The 20,399-nt window shown below is 48.1% G+C and overlaps 1 protein-coding gene across 1 annotated transcript; it reads left to right on the forward strand.

The window, feature by feature from the left end:
- Nucleotides 1-19,230: 19,230 nt before the first annotated feature.
- On the forward strand, nucleotides 19,231-20,169 carry LOC100712758 (olfactory receptor 6B3-like). The gene has a single exon (XM_003474378.2). It carries the CDS (start codon nucleotides 19,231-19,233, stop codon nucleotides 20,167-20,169), a length of 939 nt encoding a protein of 312 aa, XP_003474426.2.
- Nucleotides 20,170-20,399: the final 230 nt, after the last annotated feature.

Consider the following 20,399-nt stretch of genomic DNA (forward strand, 5'->3'; position numbering starts at 1 on the left):
GCTTTTAATAATTCTGAAATCCTGACTACTTATGCCTTGGGGTAGATTTTATTTTTGTTATGGTTAATTGTAGTTTATATGCCTCACTTATCTGCATATCAAATTTGTTTCTCATGCTTAGGAAGTTTTCTGCCATTATTTTTGTAAAACGATTTTCATGTGATTTGCACTGTCTCTTACATTTTTGATGACTCTAATTAACTTATGTTATTCATCATTGAATCATCTATCAGTATTGAGCTGATATTTTGTGGTCTCTTGCTATTCCTAAGAAATCTTTCTTCTTATGATCACTAATTGCAATCCTGTCTCCTACATCTGATATTTTGTCCTCACATTGGTTCATTCTGCTGTGTAACCTCCTGGATATCTGATTGAATCTGTTTCATGGATTCCATTTCTTTCCCATGTTGAGCATTCATGGTTTTCATCATTTTTCTAAGTTCTTCTATTTTTCTTTTTACATCTGTATCTCCTCTAGATTCACTAATCATGCTCTTCATTATGGTCATCATATCTGAAGTTATCTGAGTAATTATTTTTATTTGATTTTTTTTCTAGAGCCTCATTCACTTGCTTCTTAACTTCCACTGTTACCACTTCAGAGAGTGTAGGTATGTGGTGTTTGAACTGTTCTACCTTGTTGCCCTGGCTTTGCTTTTGGCAAGCTGGAAGTCTGGATTTGCATGTTGCTCAGGGCCTTTTCACTGGCTTTTCTTTTCCCTCTCTCTTTCTTTCTCTCTCTTTTTCTTTCTTTCTTTCTTTCTTTCTTTCTTTCTTTCTTTCTTTCTAGTACCTGTGTTGGTGCTTGTGAATTATTTATGTTAGGTATCTTTACTGCTTGCATTGAGAGGCCTTGGGAAATGACTACTATTCAGAGATGTCTGCAAGTTTAACTGTTTTTTTGTTTTGTTTTGTTTGTTTTGAGTCTATCACAAGATCCTATCTCTTCATTTTACTGGGGAAAATAAATTTCTGCCTATTTAGCCCTAGCTCCTGGTTCTTTGGCACTGGCCTGTATATTGTTTATGACCATCAGGCAGTCTTAATCAGCTACTTCAGTGTATGGCATCTGCAGCTCCATCCCACTGATGTGTTTCTCTGTGGAACTTTCTAAAGTCACCAATGGTCACTGTCCTGCTGAAGTTTTGAGCTCCGTCTCTCATGTGGAGAACTGGCGCTTATGGAGAAAACATTGCTTGTCACCTGCCTCTTATATACTATGGTCCCTGACTTTGCTTTCCTGTGGGCCATAATTCTTGCTTCAGATCCTTGCTGGTTCTAGGGATACACTTCCCTCCTCCTCCTCTTCACACTGCTATTTCCAGTGTCTGGATTCCAAATATCAGAGAGGCTGTTTCTCTACAGCTCACCATTCTGCCATCTTCCCAGAAGTCCCATTTAATATTATCAAAATGTTTAGTTTAATATAGGATATAATATAAGCACCATCATATAAGCACTGAAATACATTAAGCAAAAAATGAACGAATTGAAGAAAGAGACAAATCAACAGTAATAGTTGGAGATGTCAGTGCTCTCAATAATTGCTCAAAAAACTATGCATAAAATCAGTAAAGACATTGTTGTGATTTAAGAGTGTCCCCCAAAGATTGATGTCCTCATCCTCAATGTGGCAAAGTCATAGGACCTTTAAAAGGTGACCTGTGGGACCAGAAGTACTACCCACAGGAGGAGTCATGCTATTCTTCGAGAGCTGGGCATTAAGAGTGCAGGTAAAGAGAGTCTAGACAGACAAGATTGCTTGGTCTTGAACCTTCAACCTCCTAAGCTATGAGTTAAATAAACTTCTCTAAAGGTGCTCAGCCTCCAGTATTTTGTTACAGCAACAGAAATCACACTGGTGTGGATGTAGAACACTTGAATCACCATAATCTGGAACTCGTCCCAGCAGATATCTATAAAATCTTCAATCTAGCAGCATCAGCAGAGTCAACAGTCTTCTCAAGCCCACATAAAGTACTCTCCAGGACTGATCATAAGCCAGCCATAACAGAAGTCTTAATAAATTCAAAAGAATCAAAATAATACAAAATATGTATTCTCACTAGCATTAAAATTAGCTAGAGATCAACAACAAATAAAAATTTTGAAAATCTACAAATATTTGGAAATTAACATTCTAATTATAATTTATATGCCAAAAATATTACAAGAGACATTAGAAAATATTTTGAATTGAAGAAATCCAAACCAGAGCATATCAAAACTTAAGGGAAGCAGTGAAAGTGGTGTTACATGAGAATTATAGCTTCAAATATTGGAAAAGGAAAAAAGATTTCATATGAGTAATCTTGAACTTTTACTTTAAAAACATGAGAAGGAAAGGAAAAAAATTATCTGAAGGCAAACAAAAGGAAACAAATAATAAAGATTAAAGTGGAAATCAATGTACTAGAAAAACAGAATAGCAGAAAAAATTAAGTTAAATAAAATTTTGCATCTTTGAGATGGGCTTCAACATTTCAGATCTTTAGACAGATAAACATCAAAGAAAGGGCAGGAGACACAGATCACAATCACTACTGTCTATCTGGAACCCAGAAGGATCAGGAAGAAATACTGAGAACAACAAGAACACTAAACAAATTTGAAAACCTACAGTAAATGGACAAATTTCTAGAAAAATCATAATTTACAAAATGACTCCAGAAAAATATGTAAATTGACCTGTAGGTAAATAAATTGGGTTGATAATTTAATATTCTCCCACCAATAAAAGCTAGGGCAAGCCTTTATGATTTTTATCATCAACCCCACCAAACATTCAAAGGAAAAAAATACCAGTTTTCTAAAAACCAATATGCCATTGCTGGTATAACTAACTGATTTTAACAGAGGTGTGCAAGCATTTTTTAAATTAACTTATTGGTACATTTTATTTTATTTTTTATCGGTACATTTTAAATATATATAGTGATAATATTCATCAAAGGGAATTTATACCTATATATGCTGTATTTTGATTCTTCTTTTTCCCCCAGTTCCCTCCCCTTCCTTCAACTCCTCTTTCCCTATTTATTTACAAGGGCCTTGTTTTCATTTTTCCCTTCTGTTTTTTCTTTTCTTTCTCTCATCTCTTTGTCTCCTTTCCATTTGAACATTTTCTTCCTATTTCACAATATCTTTTATATATTTTGGTATTTGTTTATACTTTAAGTTTCTCTCCCAGGAGAGACAATGTGACATTTAAACACGTGTGTATGATTTATTTCTCTTAAAAGTATGGACTCAAGGTGCATCCATTTACCTAGAAGAGTCTCTTTATCTTTCTTTATGGCTGAGTAATACTCCATTTTATAAAAAGATCGTATATTTTTTATCCATCCCTCGGTTGATGGGCATTTGTGTTGTTTCGAAGATTTACCTATTACAAACTGAGTTGCTCTAAACATAAGTGCACACATATTGCTGTGGTATGACACTTTTAATTCTTTTGAGAAGATACCAAGAAAAAGAATAACTGGGTCAAATGGAACCTCTAGTTTTAGCTTTCTCAGGAATCTCCACACTGACATCCACAGTGATTGCACCGGTCTGCATTCTCACCAACAGTGGAAAAAAAATAGTCTTTTCAATAAGTAGTTCTGGAGCTGTCAGACATCTGTAAGCAAAAACTAACCAACAGCAAGCCCTAAAGACAAGTCTTCAACCTACATGTCTGATCTGAGATACAAATTAACACAAAAAGCATTGTGAAGTTCACTGTAAAGCATAAAGCTATGGACCTCGCTGTAATATTTCTTACAACCACACATAAACTTAGAATTATCTCAAAATATTTAAAGTAAAACCTTTAAAAGAAACCTAAATGGACTGTTTTATAAAGTACCAAACATTTTTTTAAACTGCATAGCTGCCCCCTCCTTTGGCATAGCTATGTCATCTGTCTATCTCTGTGTCTGTCTATCTATCTATCTATCTATCTGTCTATCTATCTATCTGTCTATCTATCTACCCATTATCTATCCCTATCCTTTTAGCAGTCTCATTGTGCTAGCATGAGAGAATGGAATTTAGCAGAGTGGAATTGTATTCACCTGAAAAATTTCAATCACAGGTCTCCATGGATAGCAGGATGAGGGACAGAAAGTGAACCTCAGAGGACATAACCATGGAGGTGAGCAGAACCTCTGCGGAGTCCTCCAACACTGGCTGTGTGGGACGGTGGGAGAAGCTGAGAGAAGGGCTTCAAAGGCCCTCCCTTCAGCTATGGAGGCTCAAGTGCGGGGGATAAACTAAAAAGATTCCCGTAGATCATCCTGTATTTCACCTAAGGGAAACTGAGGGTGAGGCAGGGCAGGGCAGGGATGGGCAGAACCCCTTCCAAGTCTGTCAGGGCCAAGGCCTTCCAGACTGGCAGGGGGCCAACAAGGCTGAGGAAACACAGAAAACAGGTCCAGACTGAGGAGCTGAGAGGACCCTAGCCTGGGAGCCAAAAATCCTGGGTACCCTGATGTGAAGCATACGGAGAACTCCAGTTTCTGCAAGAGGTGGCTCAGGTTTCAGACCCCTCCCCCTCACTAAACCTCAGACTTCAGCATTACTTCAGGAGAGTTCTGGTGGGATCGAGGGTTCTTCCTGCCCTCAGAGGTGCCCTGGTCACTGGCACACAATCTCCTCACTCCTAGCCTGCTTCCCTCTTCCTGTCTTCCTGTCACCCTTCTGCCTCCCTCTTTCATCCCTGCAAGACACTGGGGTCACTCTGCAACCACCAGCATCACCCAACACCATCTTCCACCCCATTGTTTTAGACATGAGGGAAGAAGCCCTTTGACTGGCTGAGGGACATTCCCAGATCCCAGGATTAGGCCACGGCCATGACTGGGAGACTCACTCTACACCAGCCCACCAAAAGAGGCAGCTAAACTATTGATGTAGAAAATAAAATGCAAAAGCAAAAGCGCATGAATTGTCCAAAGGAGGAAAGCAAAAGAGAAACAAAGAACAGAGGCATAGTTAGCTCAGCGGCATCAGCACCTGCCTTGCAAGCAGGCGGTTGTGAGTTTGATCCCCGGTACTGATTAAAAAAAAAAAAAAAAAAAAAAGCGCGCGCAAACACACACACACACAAAGACAATGGACACCAAGCTGGGCAGCTTGGCATGAAACATGTGAGGGGCAGTAAGTCAGGCCCCCAAGCCTAAATACCACTTAGGTCCTCTGACACAAGGAACACAAATTATAAATAATTTTTATAGATAATAGAAGACGCATAATAGAGGAAAGGGATGGAGAGGTGGAGGGAGATAGGAGGGAGGGAGCGCGGAAGAAAGGAGGGATTAAGACTTCAGGCCTGCACCAACCCCACACAAGCAATGGAAACACCATGTACTGCACACACGTGCTACTAAAAATGTAAAAAGCAGGCACCCTGCATTTGCTATAAATGGAATGAACACTGTAAACGAAAGACAGGGCTGCCTTTGTTTCTCAGACGTGTGTTCTGATTTTCAAGTTCATGGCTTTGCTTTAAAAGACAGATTGTTCTGAAAGTGCTGCTGGCTCAGCACTGCTGTGGTTCTTGTCCAAGGATCCCAAGTTCTGCCTGGCTTCCTGAGCGCTGGTTACAGGAGCAAGCAGCTTTCTCCTCAAATAAATACCCATCGCGAATGCCAACGGGTATTAAATCCGTGCTTTCTCCCTTCCCAAGAAGCGGGGAGGGTTGCGAGCCAAGTAAAATAGCAGCTTTTCCCAAAAATCCTTGACTGTGCAAGAGCCCCGCACAGCTTGAAGTCAAAACAGCTCTCATCCTATAATTAGCTCTGACACCGCGGAAGGCTGAGTACCAAACCTCAGGTGCCCTCGGTGATGGGTATTAGCATTGCCTGTTTAGGAAAATAGACAGTAGGAGGATCTAACAGCGTTCTCTCCTCTTCTATGTACCAGGACCCAGTGAGCATCCAGGGAAATGTAGGGCTAGCTGGGGTTCACTTCTGAAAGCAAGCCGGAAGTGCGGTTGGTGGACAGCAGACCAGGCCCCAGCTTCTGCAGGGCATGGCCTTCGTGCCGCCTCCCTAGCCCGCACCGAGCTCACGCTACCCCTCCTTGCCCTTCCCCTTCCCAGCGGTGCTAGTCCTGTGCTGTCTGGAGAGAGTGGCTGAGCCTCCAGCACCGCCCTGGCAGGCAGCGCCCTGCAGAGGGAGGCAGGGGTGTGGGCCCAGGGCCCTGCCGGCCACCGCTGCTTGCGATGTAGACAATGAGCAACCGCGCCCAAGATCCAGAGGACAGAGCAGGAGACGGAATGGGGGTTCAGCACCCCAAGCCTGCCCGCCCCCTCATTTTTCGGGAAATTCCCTCTCTCCAGGTCTAAGTGATGATGCTGGGTTCCTGGTCTCATCTGTTTTTCTCCACGGCCTGGAGCGTTTCTCGACCTGGCGATGGCTGCATGACCCCCAGACGTGCTGAGCTATCTGGGGTCCCCACGATGAAGGCAGCAGGGAAAGGGGACGATGACATCGCTCCTTGCAGCCTCGGAGACCCGGTTCCTGCAGAGGAAGATCTGGGGTGCCATGGCAGAGAAGCTGGCAACTGTGAGGAGAGTGAAAGCGCTTAAAACTCGGAACTAAAGTGGGCATCGCAGAAACCTGAACCTGCGTCACTGTGCGCGGAGCGGGACTGGGATAGTGTTTCTATGTGGAACACTCTGGGCCCACGAGGTTTCATGGAAATGATTATTAAAATGTAGTTTAAAACGCCAGCCTCACAGAAACTTCCTCAGGAAACAGAGGAGGGGCCTTTTTCCAGCGTGTGGTGGAAGCTCTTGAAGTGGACACCAGAAACCAGACCCCTCCTCAGTGGGGCAGGCGCAGGAGTCTCTAAAAACGGTAACAGCAAATCCAGCAGCGCCGGGAGGTCACCGCGGGGCGACACAGCGCGGGTCACCACGCGGACCCAACGTGGGCGAGCAGGAGCAGTGTGAGTCGCTGCATTCCACGGCAGGAATGGAGTGACACGAGCGACCCTGTGATCGCGCGGGGAGGGGGATAAAAAGGACTCGAGATAAGTGGTGTACGGATACAAAGTCCCTACGATGACAGTGATCACTATGTCTACTTAAAATGTACCAATAAACAATTAAAAATTAAATTAACCTATAATCCCGCCCCAAAACCTTAAAATAAATAACTCGGGAAACTAAAACAAAAAAGCTTCCTCATGCCATGAGAGGGAATCTACAAAAACTTAACAACTAACACCGTGCATGGTGGTGAAAAACTAAAAATGATTTTCCCAACATCGCGCTTGGTGCGCAGACCCGGCCTCACGGCCGTCCTAAAAGCGCTGAACACCGAGGACGCGCGCTGCACCCCTGAGAGTGCGCTCAGCGGGTCCGCGGACTGCCAGGAGAGGCCCGAACTGTCCGGCGACCTCAGGGCAAAGCTGGGGGTCCCTGGCGGGCAAGGCTGGGGGGGAGGGGTTCCTCAGCGGGACTAGGCTGGGGCGGGGAGTGGGGAGCGGCGGGGCGGAACTGGGGCGCCCTCAATGCTGCAGCGCCTTGGAGGCCTCAGCGCGGTCTCGGCTCGCGGCTGCAGCCGGCGGGCGCCATCTAGCGGCCAACATGGGCTCCGGGCGCTGCGGACCCGGAGCTTGGCGCTGCCCAGCGCTGAGGGCTCCAGGGTGAAGGGCGGGAGAACCTCGAGGGCCGAGGTCTCCAGCGTGGTTCGGGCAATGCCGGCTAAGGTCTCTGCTGTTGGGGCCCAGCAGCAGCGCTCCAGACGCCTGACGGAAACGCGCCCCAGCCCGGGCAGCAGGGGGCGCCACCCCGTTCACTGCCTGGCGTCCTGGCGTGGCCCCGGGCCCGGCCGCCGGGGGGCGGCGTCCTCCGGGCCTACAGGGAGCGCGGGGTTTGCAGCCAGCCATCCTCTTGCTGCCACAGAGGAGCCGGACAGTGAGAGCTGGACTCGTGGGCTGCGGTCGGGGAGCGCGGGTGAACCCCGGCTGAACACAGCTGCCTGATCTCGGACGGCACAACCGCGGGAACCAGGCAATTCTGTGTAAAGCACCCAGCCTGAGGCCCTGTGGGGATCATGACAGTCTCCAAGAGTGCCCTGAAAGTGGGAAATGCCCCTGTCCATCAGGAGAAAATATTTCTCAGGCTTGGAAGGAGACCGGAAGCAGTTAATGGGCATCTGTGTCCTCACCTGTGTTGGGTACTGGGACCCTGGGGCCAGTGGACAGAGTGCCGGCTGCAAAGACACCACGCGGGGTCACCGCCATCACTCTAAAAGCAGACCCCCCTTGGACGGGCAGTGCATCCCGGCTGGGAACTGCAGATGCCTCCAATAGGAGACACCTGGAACAAGGCTGCTGTGCAGGCCTGCACCAGGGAGCTGGACTTCTCCAAAACAAGGGGCCCAGGACAGACGTGCCACAAGGACTCGGGGTGCTGTGAGCCCTAGGGACAATGTGTTAACGTACAGTGGGCGTGGGCAGGGGCAGATAAAGCCATTGAGGCCAGCTCCCACAGCTCCCGAGTGGATTGACATGAGGGTGTAGGATTCTTCCTCTGGAGGTTGGAGCCTGAAAGGGCTGAGAGAAGGCGCCAGTACCCGCACACAGCTCTCTCTATGTCTTCACAAGTCTTCCTGGGACCACAACCACAGAGGCAGCTCTTGGAAGCAGGACGACACCAGATGGGGCCACGGCTGTGGCTGCACATCACGTCGCTGGGCTGCAATTGCTAGACATTGAGAGCGGACAGGGTCTTCACTCCACCTGGAAAATCTGGAACACAGAAAGCACTGGACGCCTGGTGGTTGAGACGGATACTTGCTTGGAACCTACCAGTCCCCTGTGTGCAGGAAGGGGGGCCATGGCCAGGTGGAACTGACATCTCTTTCAAAGGTGGCGAGTTCAGGTTCAAATAGGTGCGGGAGAGAGGAGAAGCAATGGCTGATGGCAAGGAACGCACAGATGGGCTTTGCAGAGAGGAAAATCCACAGAGCTCCTGAGACAAACAGAGTGCTGTCTTCACAGCGTTTGAGGAGTGCTTCTTAAATGGGACACTAGAAAGCGCTAACCTAAGGAAAGGAGTAGGCAGAGAGAGGGCTAGTGAGGAGGAGTGCCTTCCTCACCCTAGGCCAGGTGACCCGAGGCCGTTAGCCATTCCTCAGGTGGTCACTGCACTGCTTTCCTGAACTCGGGCTCCTGTGACTCCGTAAAGCATGGTGGATTCAGAGCTGTGCCTGTCTCAGCACTGAGACGGATCAGTGTTCTCCCCGGGACCTAGCATCCGTCATCTGGTCCTGAAGTGCACAGATATTGAGGCCCAGGCCGAACACAGCTGTCCAATCTCGGATGGCACAACTGCGGGGATGAGGCAGTTCTGTGTAAAGTACCCAGCCTCTAGTCCTCTGAAAATGGGCTGAGTCCCTATGGAGATCACGATAGTCTGAGAGGGTCCCCTGAAGTGACAAATGCCACTGTCCATCAGGAGAGAACATTTTCTAGCCCTGGAATGAGAGAGCAAGCAGTGAGTAGGTATCTGTGTCCTCACCTGTAGTAGGCACTGGACCCTCAGGTGAGTGGACAGAGTGCCTGGGGAGGCTGTGCCCAGGGCTGGCAAGACACCATGTGGGGTGTAACAAGAGGAAGATACAGGGTGCAGAGCAAGGGAATGGCTTGTGACACACAGGGACAACTCAACTACGGCTGGCGGGTGAACCGAGGACTCCCATCAAGCCAGTAATAGCCACAGCGAACCCTGTGTGGGTCTCGTGAAAAGGGAACTAACTGGTCTGTGACTGAGTGAATGGGGCTTAATCATTGGCACCCAGGGAGGTGCGCACATACATACGATGTCCAGATGGATGAAGAATGCGTGCATATTTATCCACTGAAGGACAGCTGGGATGTCCCCAGCTTTTAGAGATCATGAACAAAGCTGCTGTGCACATTTGTTAACTTTATGACCTTCTAAGAAATTGTGGATCCCCACAAGCCGGCCCCGCAGTGTGGAGTCTCTGGGCCTTCCCTGGCCTGTGGGTGCCCTGTGCTCTGTGACAGACCTCTGCTTGGTGTGCAGGGGCCTTACCAGGGCTCTCCCTCATCCCACTAATGGCTAACATCAACTCACTCCTTGAGGGCTTGTCCTCGAGAAAGCCTTGCTCTATCCACCCACTTCCCAGTGCAAAGTACTTTGTTCTGCCTTGTGGCCTTGCTGAAGTGGGGACATTTGCAGTGATTTACAGGAGCAAAGCCTGCCTGCCCGGTTCCCCTCTTGGCTAGTTCTCCAAAAATCACAGCTCCTGTGGGTCCTGCACTGCACTGCCACCTTTGTGAAACGTAGGCCAGATAGGCCTGTTTGGCATGGGCGTTGGTCATCTATGGTGAAAGAAACTGAAATTTCCTGACCCTTTGTGGGTGACAACACTCATGAACTCGGGCTGAGCACTTCGTCTCTCCCTGGATGGGACCGTCTCAGAGCATCAGGAAGTTTTCTGCCCCCAGGAAGGAGTCACAGCCCTGCTTGGCCCTGAAGAGAGATGGCAGAAGTGGTGTCAGGTTTAGGGCTATGGGGTGGACAGGGCACTGGACATGGTCAGCCATAGCTACCTGATTGGGCCCCTCAGCCAGGCACCATGGAGCACATGAGAGCCCTGCTAATTGGCCGAGTGGGGCAGCGACACCTTCATGGTGGGGTAATTGGGCCCTGGGGTCCCCACATTGTTGCACAAGGGGAAGAAGCCACTGGCCCTCTTCCCGATGCTTCCTTTAAATTGGAATTGTGCAGACAAGCTGCTCCCAGGACTGGCAGGGCTGAATCAGAGGTGCCATGTTGTGGGCAGTGGGCAGGGAGCAGCCAACCTCAGGGCTACGCCGAGTGGAGGACGCCACAGGGACCCCTGCAGCCCCCACGGTAGGTTCACATGGTCCTTCCAGCTCCATAAGGTGACCATAACTGGAGACCTGATCACTCCTGGTGAGGACGCCCCTCCAGGTACCCTGCCTCCAGCACAGCCCCACGCCCTCCAGCACCCCTCCTTTGCAGTCTGAAATCTTTGCCAGGTACCATTCCCACTGCCCACCTTGTCCACCCCATCCTGCCTGACCCTCCTGAGTCCTCATTCTGGAAGGTCTGCTTTCTGGGAATTCTGTGCCCAGCAGGGAGGGTGACCCTGCTCTCTATACCCTGCCCGAAGAACAGCCTACCTGCACCCCTCCCTCTAGCCCTGATGTGTTCAGGAACACAGCAGGATGCCTGAACGTGTCCTTCACCATGGCCTGCCATGGAGGTGTGGGTGGACCAGAACCCAGGACACCCGGGAGGATATGGTCCCTTTCCATTGGCCTTCCTGCACACTCTCACAAGTTTTCATTTCCACTCATCTCGTCTTTGGTGAGGACCAAGTGATGAAATGCTTTCTTCATGGTTGAGAAGTTTCGTGGCTGCAAATCAGGCACAGGGGCTGGGGAGCACTGAGCACAGCGTCCTCCAGCACTCTGCTCCTGCCAAGTAAGGAAGGGACCAAGGGAGGGATCCATTTAGGAGCAGGACAGCCTCTCTCCTGGCCCTCCTGGGGCGTGACAACCTGCACTGGGGTGAGAATCCAAACCCAGACTTGCTGCCATCCCAGCCAAAACCCAAACGCGCTGCCACAGAGAACCCCTTCCTCTTCCCCCATCGGTTGGGCTGGGTAGTGCAGGTCTGCAGGAGGGAAGGGTGGGGAATGTTCCAGGTCCTAAGCTCCTCTGCTGCAGCCCATTTCAAGGTGCACTGGTTTCTGGAGTGCTGCTGGGGACTACCCGTCTCCCAAATGTTCTGGAAGACTTGTGTTTGGTGTTAAAAGTTGGGATTCTTGAGCATATACATTCCACTGTGATAACCCCACAGGACAGAGGTTCAAAACACTTCCAAACAAAATACCTAGCTATCCTTCGAGACAACAGACAAAGCATAAAGGATGCTGTTTACCAGGAAATGGTAAATTTCCACCTTGCAGAATGGATTTCACTTCTCCTGAGCAGTGCTGCCACTTCAAACTTCCTCTCCCTGATCTCTGTCAGCAATGTTTGCAGTAGGCACCTTGACTCCCAGGGAAGCAGCAGTGTGACTTTCAGGATGTGCCCCCCTACCCCGCCGCATGTCCTGGGATGACCCCAGCTGCTGTCCAGGGCTTTGCCCACCCTGGCCCCGCTTGCTGTCACCACAGCACCCAGTGTCAGTCATCTGCACTTCGGGTCAGTCGGCTGCTGCTCTTCACAGAAGTGACTAAGATCCTTGCCTTGCCCCTAAGGCCCTTGGTGACCTCCTGTCTTCCAGGCTGATGCCACCTCCTGCTGTCCTGTCTGGCAGGGATAGGACTGGCCCCCAGCTGCCCTTCATACCTCCAGGAACCAGATGTGGCCTTTGTACTTCCTTTCCCAAGACTTCACCTGTGTCCTCAGAAAGCCACGTTTATTCACATCTGCCTCCAACTTCCCCAGGAGGTTACCTGCTCCTTGGTGCTGCCCCTACCCTGGCCACCCAGTTACACCCACCTGGACCTCCTCACCCCTCCCACTTACTACCTTAATGTTCAAGTAATTTACTTACATACTTTGAGCATTATTTTCAGCCTTCTACCCTGCCTGCACTAGAATTTGCCTGGTATTTCATGAAAATGGGCTGGATTTTTTTTCTTCTGATTTTTCTAAGTTGTCTGAAACTGCATAGTGGATGCTTAGTAGAACAGATCTTTGATTGGATGGTGCCATGTGCCTCTCCCCCTGTTTATAGCATCTAACCCCAGCCTCCTGTCCAGTTCTGGCTGTCACAGGCTTCCTCCTGGTTCTGTCTGCATTGTGACCCGGGGACATGGCAAATCCAGCAGGTCCCTAACTAAGCTCTTCACCTTCCTGTCTCTCCATGAATGAACTTTGCCTCCTGTGCTCAAATTCTAAAGAATGTAGAAGCCTGGGAGACACCCCAGGCCCCCCATTTCCAGACACATCTAAGAGCAGTGTCAGGATCCCAGATGAGCCATGGGCTTTGACTCTGGATTTCTCACACCGTTCCTGTATGCTGCCATGGTTAATTGTGCTACTCATTATTTTCAATATTTATTTTATTATATCATTATTTTAATTTATATTATATTTTTCTAATACAAAATAGCAAATATTTTTCATTATCTTTTCTCTTTTTCCTGAATTGTTTTGGCCATTCCTGTCTGTTCATGCTTCTAGATGACTGTAAGAATTATTTCATCCTGTTTCAAGAAAAAACAAAATTTCATGAGATTTCAGTTAAAATCAAGTTGAATTTCAAGGTGGATTTGGAGATACCTGCTCACAATATTCTTTGTTTTCATGCAGAAAGGTTCTAACTGGTAATCACTAGCACAAGGGAAGACCACATTTTTTACTATCCGGTTTGAATTCTTACTAGGATAGTGTTCTGGGTTTTCTAGGCTAAAAATCATGTGGAAGTGACAACAGCTTCCTCTGCCTCTACCCCTGTCTGTAGTAGGTAGAACAGAACAGGGTTACACAGCAGGAATCACAGTGCAGAGCCATCTAAGGCTGGTCTTGGTAGGAGGAGAACTGTTCTGGTATTTACCATAAGCCCATGGGCTGTTGCCTAAGACACAGTATTTATCACGTCGGGAAGAATTGATTCTTCGGGGATGACACATGCAGTTTTAAAGGGGTGGTTTTTGGACAGTGCCTTTTCAGGGTGAGCCCCAGCCGTGAGGGGATCCCCGTGGGAGCTGTGCTGACCTCGAGGCTGCCCTGGGCCCTTGGTGTGTGCTGCTAACCCCGGCTCTCCCGGTGTGTGGCAGGGCTCTGTTCGTGGGCTCTGACTGGAGTTTTGTGGCGACGGTGATGTAACCAGATGGCTGCTGTGGGCTTTTCTCTCTGGACATCTTTGTGGGGTTTGAGTCAGGAATCGGCCATCCTGTAGTGAGCTGGGAGGACCTTGCAGTGCTCTGCAGCAGCTCTGAGACTGGGGCGACCTGTCCTGGGGGGGGGGGGCAGGTCTGTGGCCAGCACCTCCGAGCAGCCCAAGGGAGTCTCCAGTTTAGCATGGGGATCCACTTTCTGTTATCACCCACTCCGTCTGCTCGGGGAAGACCATTCTCCCTGATAGACTGTACTTGCCAGGTTCTGGCTCCCTGTGTGTCTTTCCTGTCCCTGGAAAGTGACCCTGTGAGGACCGCTGAGCAGGCCTCCAGGTTGTTCAGCAGGCGGCCCTGCTTTCTACACTGACTTGATGGCGCCGACTGAAGCTGTCTTTTCACTGCTGAGTTTGCATTTGCGTGTTTATTTCCGGCTTTCCTGTTTGTTCAGCCGGTCAGAGGCTCATCTGTCACACTCTTCTCCCCCTTTACCCGCTGCTGCTTTGTATCAAGTCTATATCTCCTAGGTCATTACAACTGATTTTGTTTTTCCCTATTCCTATTCATCCTTCTGCTTTCCTCATACTTACTTTATAGTATTTTCTTTTTGTGTTGAGCACTTATTTTTTCCTTCTTTCTGACTCATTGTCTTCCTTTCTTTCTTTCTTTTTTTTTTGGAGACAGGGTCTTGCTATGCAGTTCAGGCTGGCCTTGAGCTCACTTTGTAGCCCAGGCTGGTCTCGAACTCGCAACAATCCTCTCACCTCAGCCTCCCAAGTGCTGGGATTACAGGCGTGAGCCACCACAAAAACATTTGATACTCAAGTTGCCAGTGAACCCAGCGTGGTCTCATGTTTGTGCACTGTCATTGTTGATATTTCCCTCATGCTTGTGACTGTGGCTCTCACGTCCTCCCTAGCCTGGGGACAGCAGGAGGCTGTGCTCTCCTTTTTCCACGCGGTCAGAAGTAGAATCTACTCCGGGTGAACTAATCTCAACTTTTTATATCATTGCATGTAAGATCACGGGGGATCCGTGATTTCTACTTTGGAGAAATAATGAACATTTTAGATGTTATTATAGATTATTTCTCCAAGTTTTCTATGGGTCCTATAAAAAATCTTTTTAGGATGCTGAGTTTAGTGGCCCTAAAATCAAAATTCTAAATTATACTATTGGTGAAGTACATCTTTATTTGCTTTGACTGGTAAGAGCTGGCAGAGATGTGTGAGATGTGAATTAAAATCTGGTCTCATGACCTTATTTCTGCCTATTTCTTCCATTATTGTCATTTTTGGCAGATTCTATGTTGAGGTTGGGCAATGCAGTAAAAGACATGTAAACAAAACTCACCATTTTGAATTTGACTTGATCAGTTATAAATTATGAAATCACACTGAGCCTAAGCTTGGAATTTCACACTGAATTGAGATTTTTAGTGCTACATCTTGTAGGTACTGTGTAATAGATTTTTCCCCTAAGCTGGAAGTCTTTTCCCTTTGTCAATTAGGTTTAACCAATGGATATTTTTCTTAAGCTAGTCATTTTTATGCTTAATTCTAGGTGCTTTTTATTGCTTATTTCTATATTCCTTTATTGTTCTTTTAATACTTATACAATCTGCATCCTTTTAAACAATTTGTTCGCACTTTTTTCAAGAATTTATGATACTTGAACTATGAATTTTAAGGATAAAATATAGGTTTTCATTCCCCCCTCTGAAAATGAAATCAAACATAGAGTTTGCTTTTAATAATCTTGTGTGTAATTGATACACCTGGTCTCTATTTTTCTCCACATCAGTGTTGATATTTCCCATTCCACATCTCAGCTGACAAGGACTGATGTCTGTGTTTTGCTCCGTACCCTGTGCTGTGGCCCCTCAGCAGGACCAAGTGTGAGGTTTCAGGTCTTTGTCCCTCTGTAGTGGTCTTACTCTGCCTGATGCCCAGGGCGGGACTGCTGCTTTGTCCCAGGTTTCTGGCTGTGGCACTGGAGTGTCACACTGAGGGCAGGCTTGCAAGTGCCTCTCAGGACAGGTGATGCCAAGCCTGTCTCACTGCCACCTCCCTCATGGCTGGCACATGCTCTGATCACACCCCACTTACCGCACCACAGGCTTTGTGCTGTGGTGCCCTGGACCTTTGGTTATTTTCAGAAAGCAAAAGCTGACCCATTTTTTTCCCTTCCCTTTTATAAAATGTGTTTTCTTCGCTCCAGACACTTTAGAATCCCTCCCCTTGAAGCTGCAGAACTCTCCTGATCTCTTCTGGCAACCGGCAAGGCCTTTGCCCTGTTTTCCTCCTCCTGAACCCCTGCCATTACCTCTGCCTTTGTATGTTTTGCTGCTGTGCAGGGACTTCTGAGAGAGCTTCTGTCACCCAAGCAGCCTCTCGCCCCTCATCCCTCCCAGTTCAGAGGACCCTGGTGATCAGGCTGCCACCCCAGCATCCTCTGGGCCCACCCTGCCTGGTGACTAGGCTGCTGCCCCAGCATTCTTCTGTGTCTGGAGCATCACCCTCTATTCTTCCCTTTCTTAAGTAATTTCTGTGGGATTTGAGAACTAACAAGAGGGGGCAAACAGTTGCAAGGATGAAAATAGAAGGGTGGCATGTCCCAACTGATCATGGTTTGCTGGACCTCGGTCACGTCTGCAGATCCCCCCCCCCCCCACATTTCTCTCCTGCACCTAAGCTCATTCTTCCGAGGTCTTCAGAGTTCCCACAGCATCCTAGCAGCAGCTCTGAGGGCCATGGGCTGTGGTAATCAAGCTGTAATTTTGCTCTCAGAGTGTGAAGCTGGCTTATAGGGAACCATGACAGAGCCACTAATGGAAGAGAACTCTGTGATGGAGATTGCTCTCGGGGGATGGAAGCCACAGTGGAAGTAGCCAGAAACAAAGGAGGCTGTCAGGGCATCCAGCTGTCAAGAGGCACAAGCACAGGGCCAGGGCTGCGCTGCCTGCAGTTCCGTGGCAGACACTCTTAGCAATGAAACGTCTGTTGCGTGTAAGCATTACATTGGCAAGAACAAATGTTTTGGTGTGCTTCATTAATTCACACTATGAAGCACACTATTGCTACCATATTGGGAGACCTACTTCATGCACTTCTGGCCAGTGTCTAACAGTTCCGTGTCACAACTGTTCTCCAAGCATCTATCCTCTCCATCCTAGTCCTGAGATTCATCCTAATCTTCTCCTTGTCCATGCTCTAACAGATGCTGACAGTGTATTTCTGTTTCATCTTCTTTTGGGTTTTCTTTCTCTACTATAATTTTTGTACTATTTTGAGAAGACAAATAGTTTTATTATTTTTCTGAGTTTTTCTTTCAACTCCTCATTTTCATGTTGTTCTCTGAAAGTTCACAATTGGAATGTCTGCCACATTTCAAGAGTATCACAGACAACACAACACAATTTATTTCCTTTTAGGTTACTCAAGCTGTGTGTGTTCAGTACGGATGTTGAGTGACGGTTTGGGAAAATGTTGATCTTTTGATTTCAGTCCATAGCTTTTTATTTTTAAAGGACAATGACATTTAAAAATAAGTCAGAGACCTATGGTTTGAATAAGTAATACCTTCCCATGAAATATAATTCTAAAAGTAGAAAAGATTTACCATGAAAATGTCTCCTCACCACCTGTGTCTCAGGGACTTTCCCCATCCCGGTGACCCCCGCTCCTGCTTTTTGGGTGGTGCTCACTGCTGCTGCTGGGCTGTGTCTGGCCTTTGTTGTGTGCTGTACTGACCTCTTGCACCTTAGCTGTGTATCTTAGAAACCCTGCATATCTGTAGATCTTGGGTGGCCCCCTAGGTGTGTGTTCAAGGCTTTGTCAGGTACTCTGTGGTACTTTGTCAGCAGTTGGGAGGACATCTAGGGAGAGGAGGGGTGTGATGGGAGGAGGTTAGATGGTTGAGGCATAAACTTCAAGGGAGTCTGGAGACCCGTGCCCTTCCTCTTTGCACCCTGGCTGCCATGAGGTGAACAAGCAGGCCTCTTTCGCCATAGTCTCTGGCCATGATATACTTTGTCACCACAGCTCCAACTCAACAGGGACAAACTTAGAGCCAATATAAACTCATCCTCCCTTTGAGTTGGTTCTTTTGGTTATTTGGTCACAGTGACACAAAGCTGACTGACACATATCTGCCTTTTCATTTTAGTGGCTGCATAGTATTCTGCAGGACAAATGTGACAGAAGTTAATCAGTCCCTTTAGCTGGTTTACTCATCTAAATATCCTGGGATTTCTTTCTTCGAGAGCATTCTTTGTCTTTTCTTCTAACTAGTAGTATCAATTTTGTGAGCTTTTGTTTTTATAGCTGATTAGTGTTTGAAGGCACTGTCAAATGTATCAGTCTCAATAATTTCAGATTTCTAGCTAGCACCCATGGATGGGCTCATTTTTCTGTCATTGCCATCTCATGATGAAGGTGATGGCCTTGGCGTTAGAAGACCCACCTTGTGTACTGGTGAGCTACAATTTTGCCTAAGCCTGTGAACCTTTCCCTTCAAACCTTGGAGTCTCCCTTTGAAAGTAACAACTCATGTGAAGGCCCGGGTCACCTGCAAAGAGGAACAATACCCTTTGGCCCAAGGAGTCTGGCTCTGAGGCCTCTGCTTGATGCTCTGGAAGTACATGGTAAGAGCCTGGCTGTATCACCTTCTCCTCTCAGTCCATCACACTTGTCCCATGTGGGGCAAACGCTCCCTGCTCAGCCCTAGGCCCTGGAGGACACCCTACACTCCTGCCCTTTCCTTGTCAGACAGTGCTCAGCATAGTCAGTTCTTCCCTAGAACTTTGATGGAACCTCTCCCTTCCTTGATGCCCCTGTGGTCTGTAGAGGTGAGGAAAAGGCCACCTCCTTGCTGCAGCTGAAGAACCAGCCCGAGGGAGAGTCTGGGTGTGGGGCCTGGCTGAGTGCTAGATACTCTGTCCGATCCCAGAAACACTACTGCTCACACATCCTCTATAAAAAATATCCTCTGAATCTAGACAAAGGTGAAATATCTACTAAGCAGGAAGAATGCCCAATAACCCTGGGCATTCACAGCTCACGGCAAGGAAAACAACAGGGCAAGACTTGTGTGGACAGATCCCTGAGGGGTCCAGATTGTAAACTGAACTTCAGTTTCACAGTCACCCTGGCACACTGATGAGAGTGGGCTGTGGGTGTGGGGCTCAAATCCCAAGCACAGAGAGTGGTAGAACCTGCACATATCATGTCAGAGGCATCACAGTAGATTTATCGTTCTTTCCTGCAACTCATGGGAGCCAGGTGGGCATCGCAGGCCAAAGCTCACCTGCAGGTCTTGCTCTGCATTCTCCCCTCTGCGTTGCATCTGTCACCCTTGCTCGCTGATCTTCTGCAGGTGCAGGAAGATGAGGGGGGAGAATGTCACCAGGGTCAGCACCTTTATCCTGCTGGGCTTCCCCACGGCCCCTAGCCTGCAGTACGCACTCTTCCTCCTCTTCCTGCTCACCTACCTCTTTGTCCTGGTGGAGAACTCGGCCATCATACTCACTGTCTGGACCAGTGCCACCCTCCACAGGCCCATGTACTACTTCCTGGGCATCATGTCAACCTTAGAGATCTGGTATGTGTGTGACATCATTCCTAAGATGCTGGATGGCTTCCTGCTGCAGCACAAGCGCATCTCATTTGTGGGGTGCATGACTCAGCTCTACTTCTTCAGCTCCCTGGTGTGCACTGAGTGCGTGCTTCTGGCCTCCATGGCTTATGACCGCTATGTGGCCATCTGCCACCCACTGCGCTACCAAGTCATCATGACCACGGAGCTGTGTGTGCAGCTCGTGGTCTTCTCCTTCGCCAGCGGCTTCACCATCTCTGTGATCAAGGTCTACTTCATCTCCAGTGCCACGTTCTGTGGCTCCAATGTCTTGAACCACTTCTTCTGTGACATTTCCCCCATCCTCAAGCTGGCCTGCACAGACTTCTCCACTGCAGAGCTGGTGGATTTCATCCTGGCCTTCCTTATCTTGGTGTTCCCGCTGCTGGCCACCATTCTCTCCTATGGACACATTGGGCTGGCTGTGCTCCGCATCCCCTCGGCCACGGGCCGCTGGAGAGCCTTCTCCACCTGCGCCTCCCACCTCACTGTCGTCACCATCTTCTACACAGCTTTGCTTTTCATGTATGTCCGACCCCAGGCCATCGATACTCGGAGCTCCAACAAGCTCATTTCTGTTCTATACACCATCCTCACGCCCATTTTGAACCCTTTGATCTACTGCTTGAGGAATAAAGAATTTAAGGATGCCTTGAGAAGGACTCTGGGCTTGTGCCAAGCTCCACAGTAGGTGCAAATACGTTCTGCACTTCTGGAACAACACTGGGAACCGTGCAGCCTCTCTGGTCAGGTTGTACTACTTCCTCTATGGAAATTCCTTGGATGGCTGTAATGCTGCATTGATTTGAAAAATTACTTCCACATTTCTTGTTCTGCTTCAGTTCATGGAGGTTAATATCATAGGTGTGACTGGTGTTATGAATCCATGATTTTCTTTGTTTTGTATACAAGCTAAACACA

Source organism: Cavia porcellus, unplaced genomic scaffold, assembly GCF_034190915.1.
Source record: "Cavia porcellus strain 051 isolate PalLab524CR breed Dunkin Hartley unplaced genomic scaffold, mCavPor4.1 scaffold_26, whole genome shotgun sequence".
Lineage (NCBI taxonomy): Eukaryota > Metazoa > Chordata > Mammalia > Rodentia > Caviidae > Cavia > Cavia porcellus.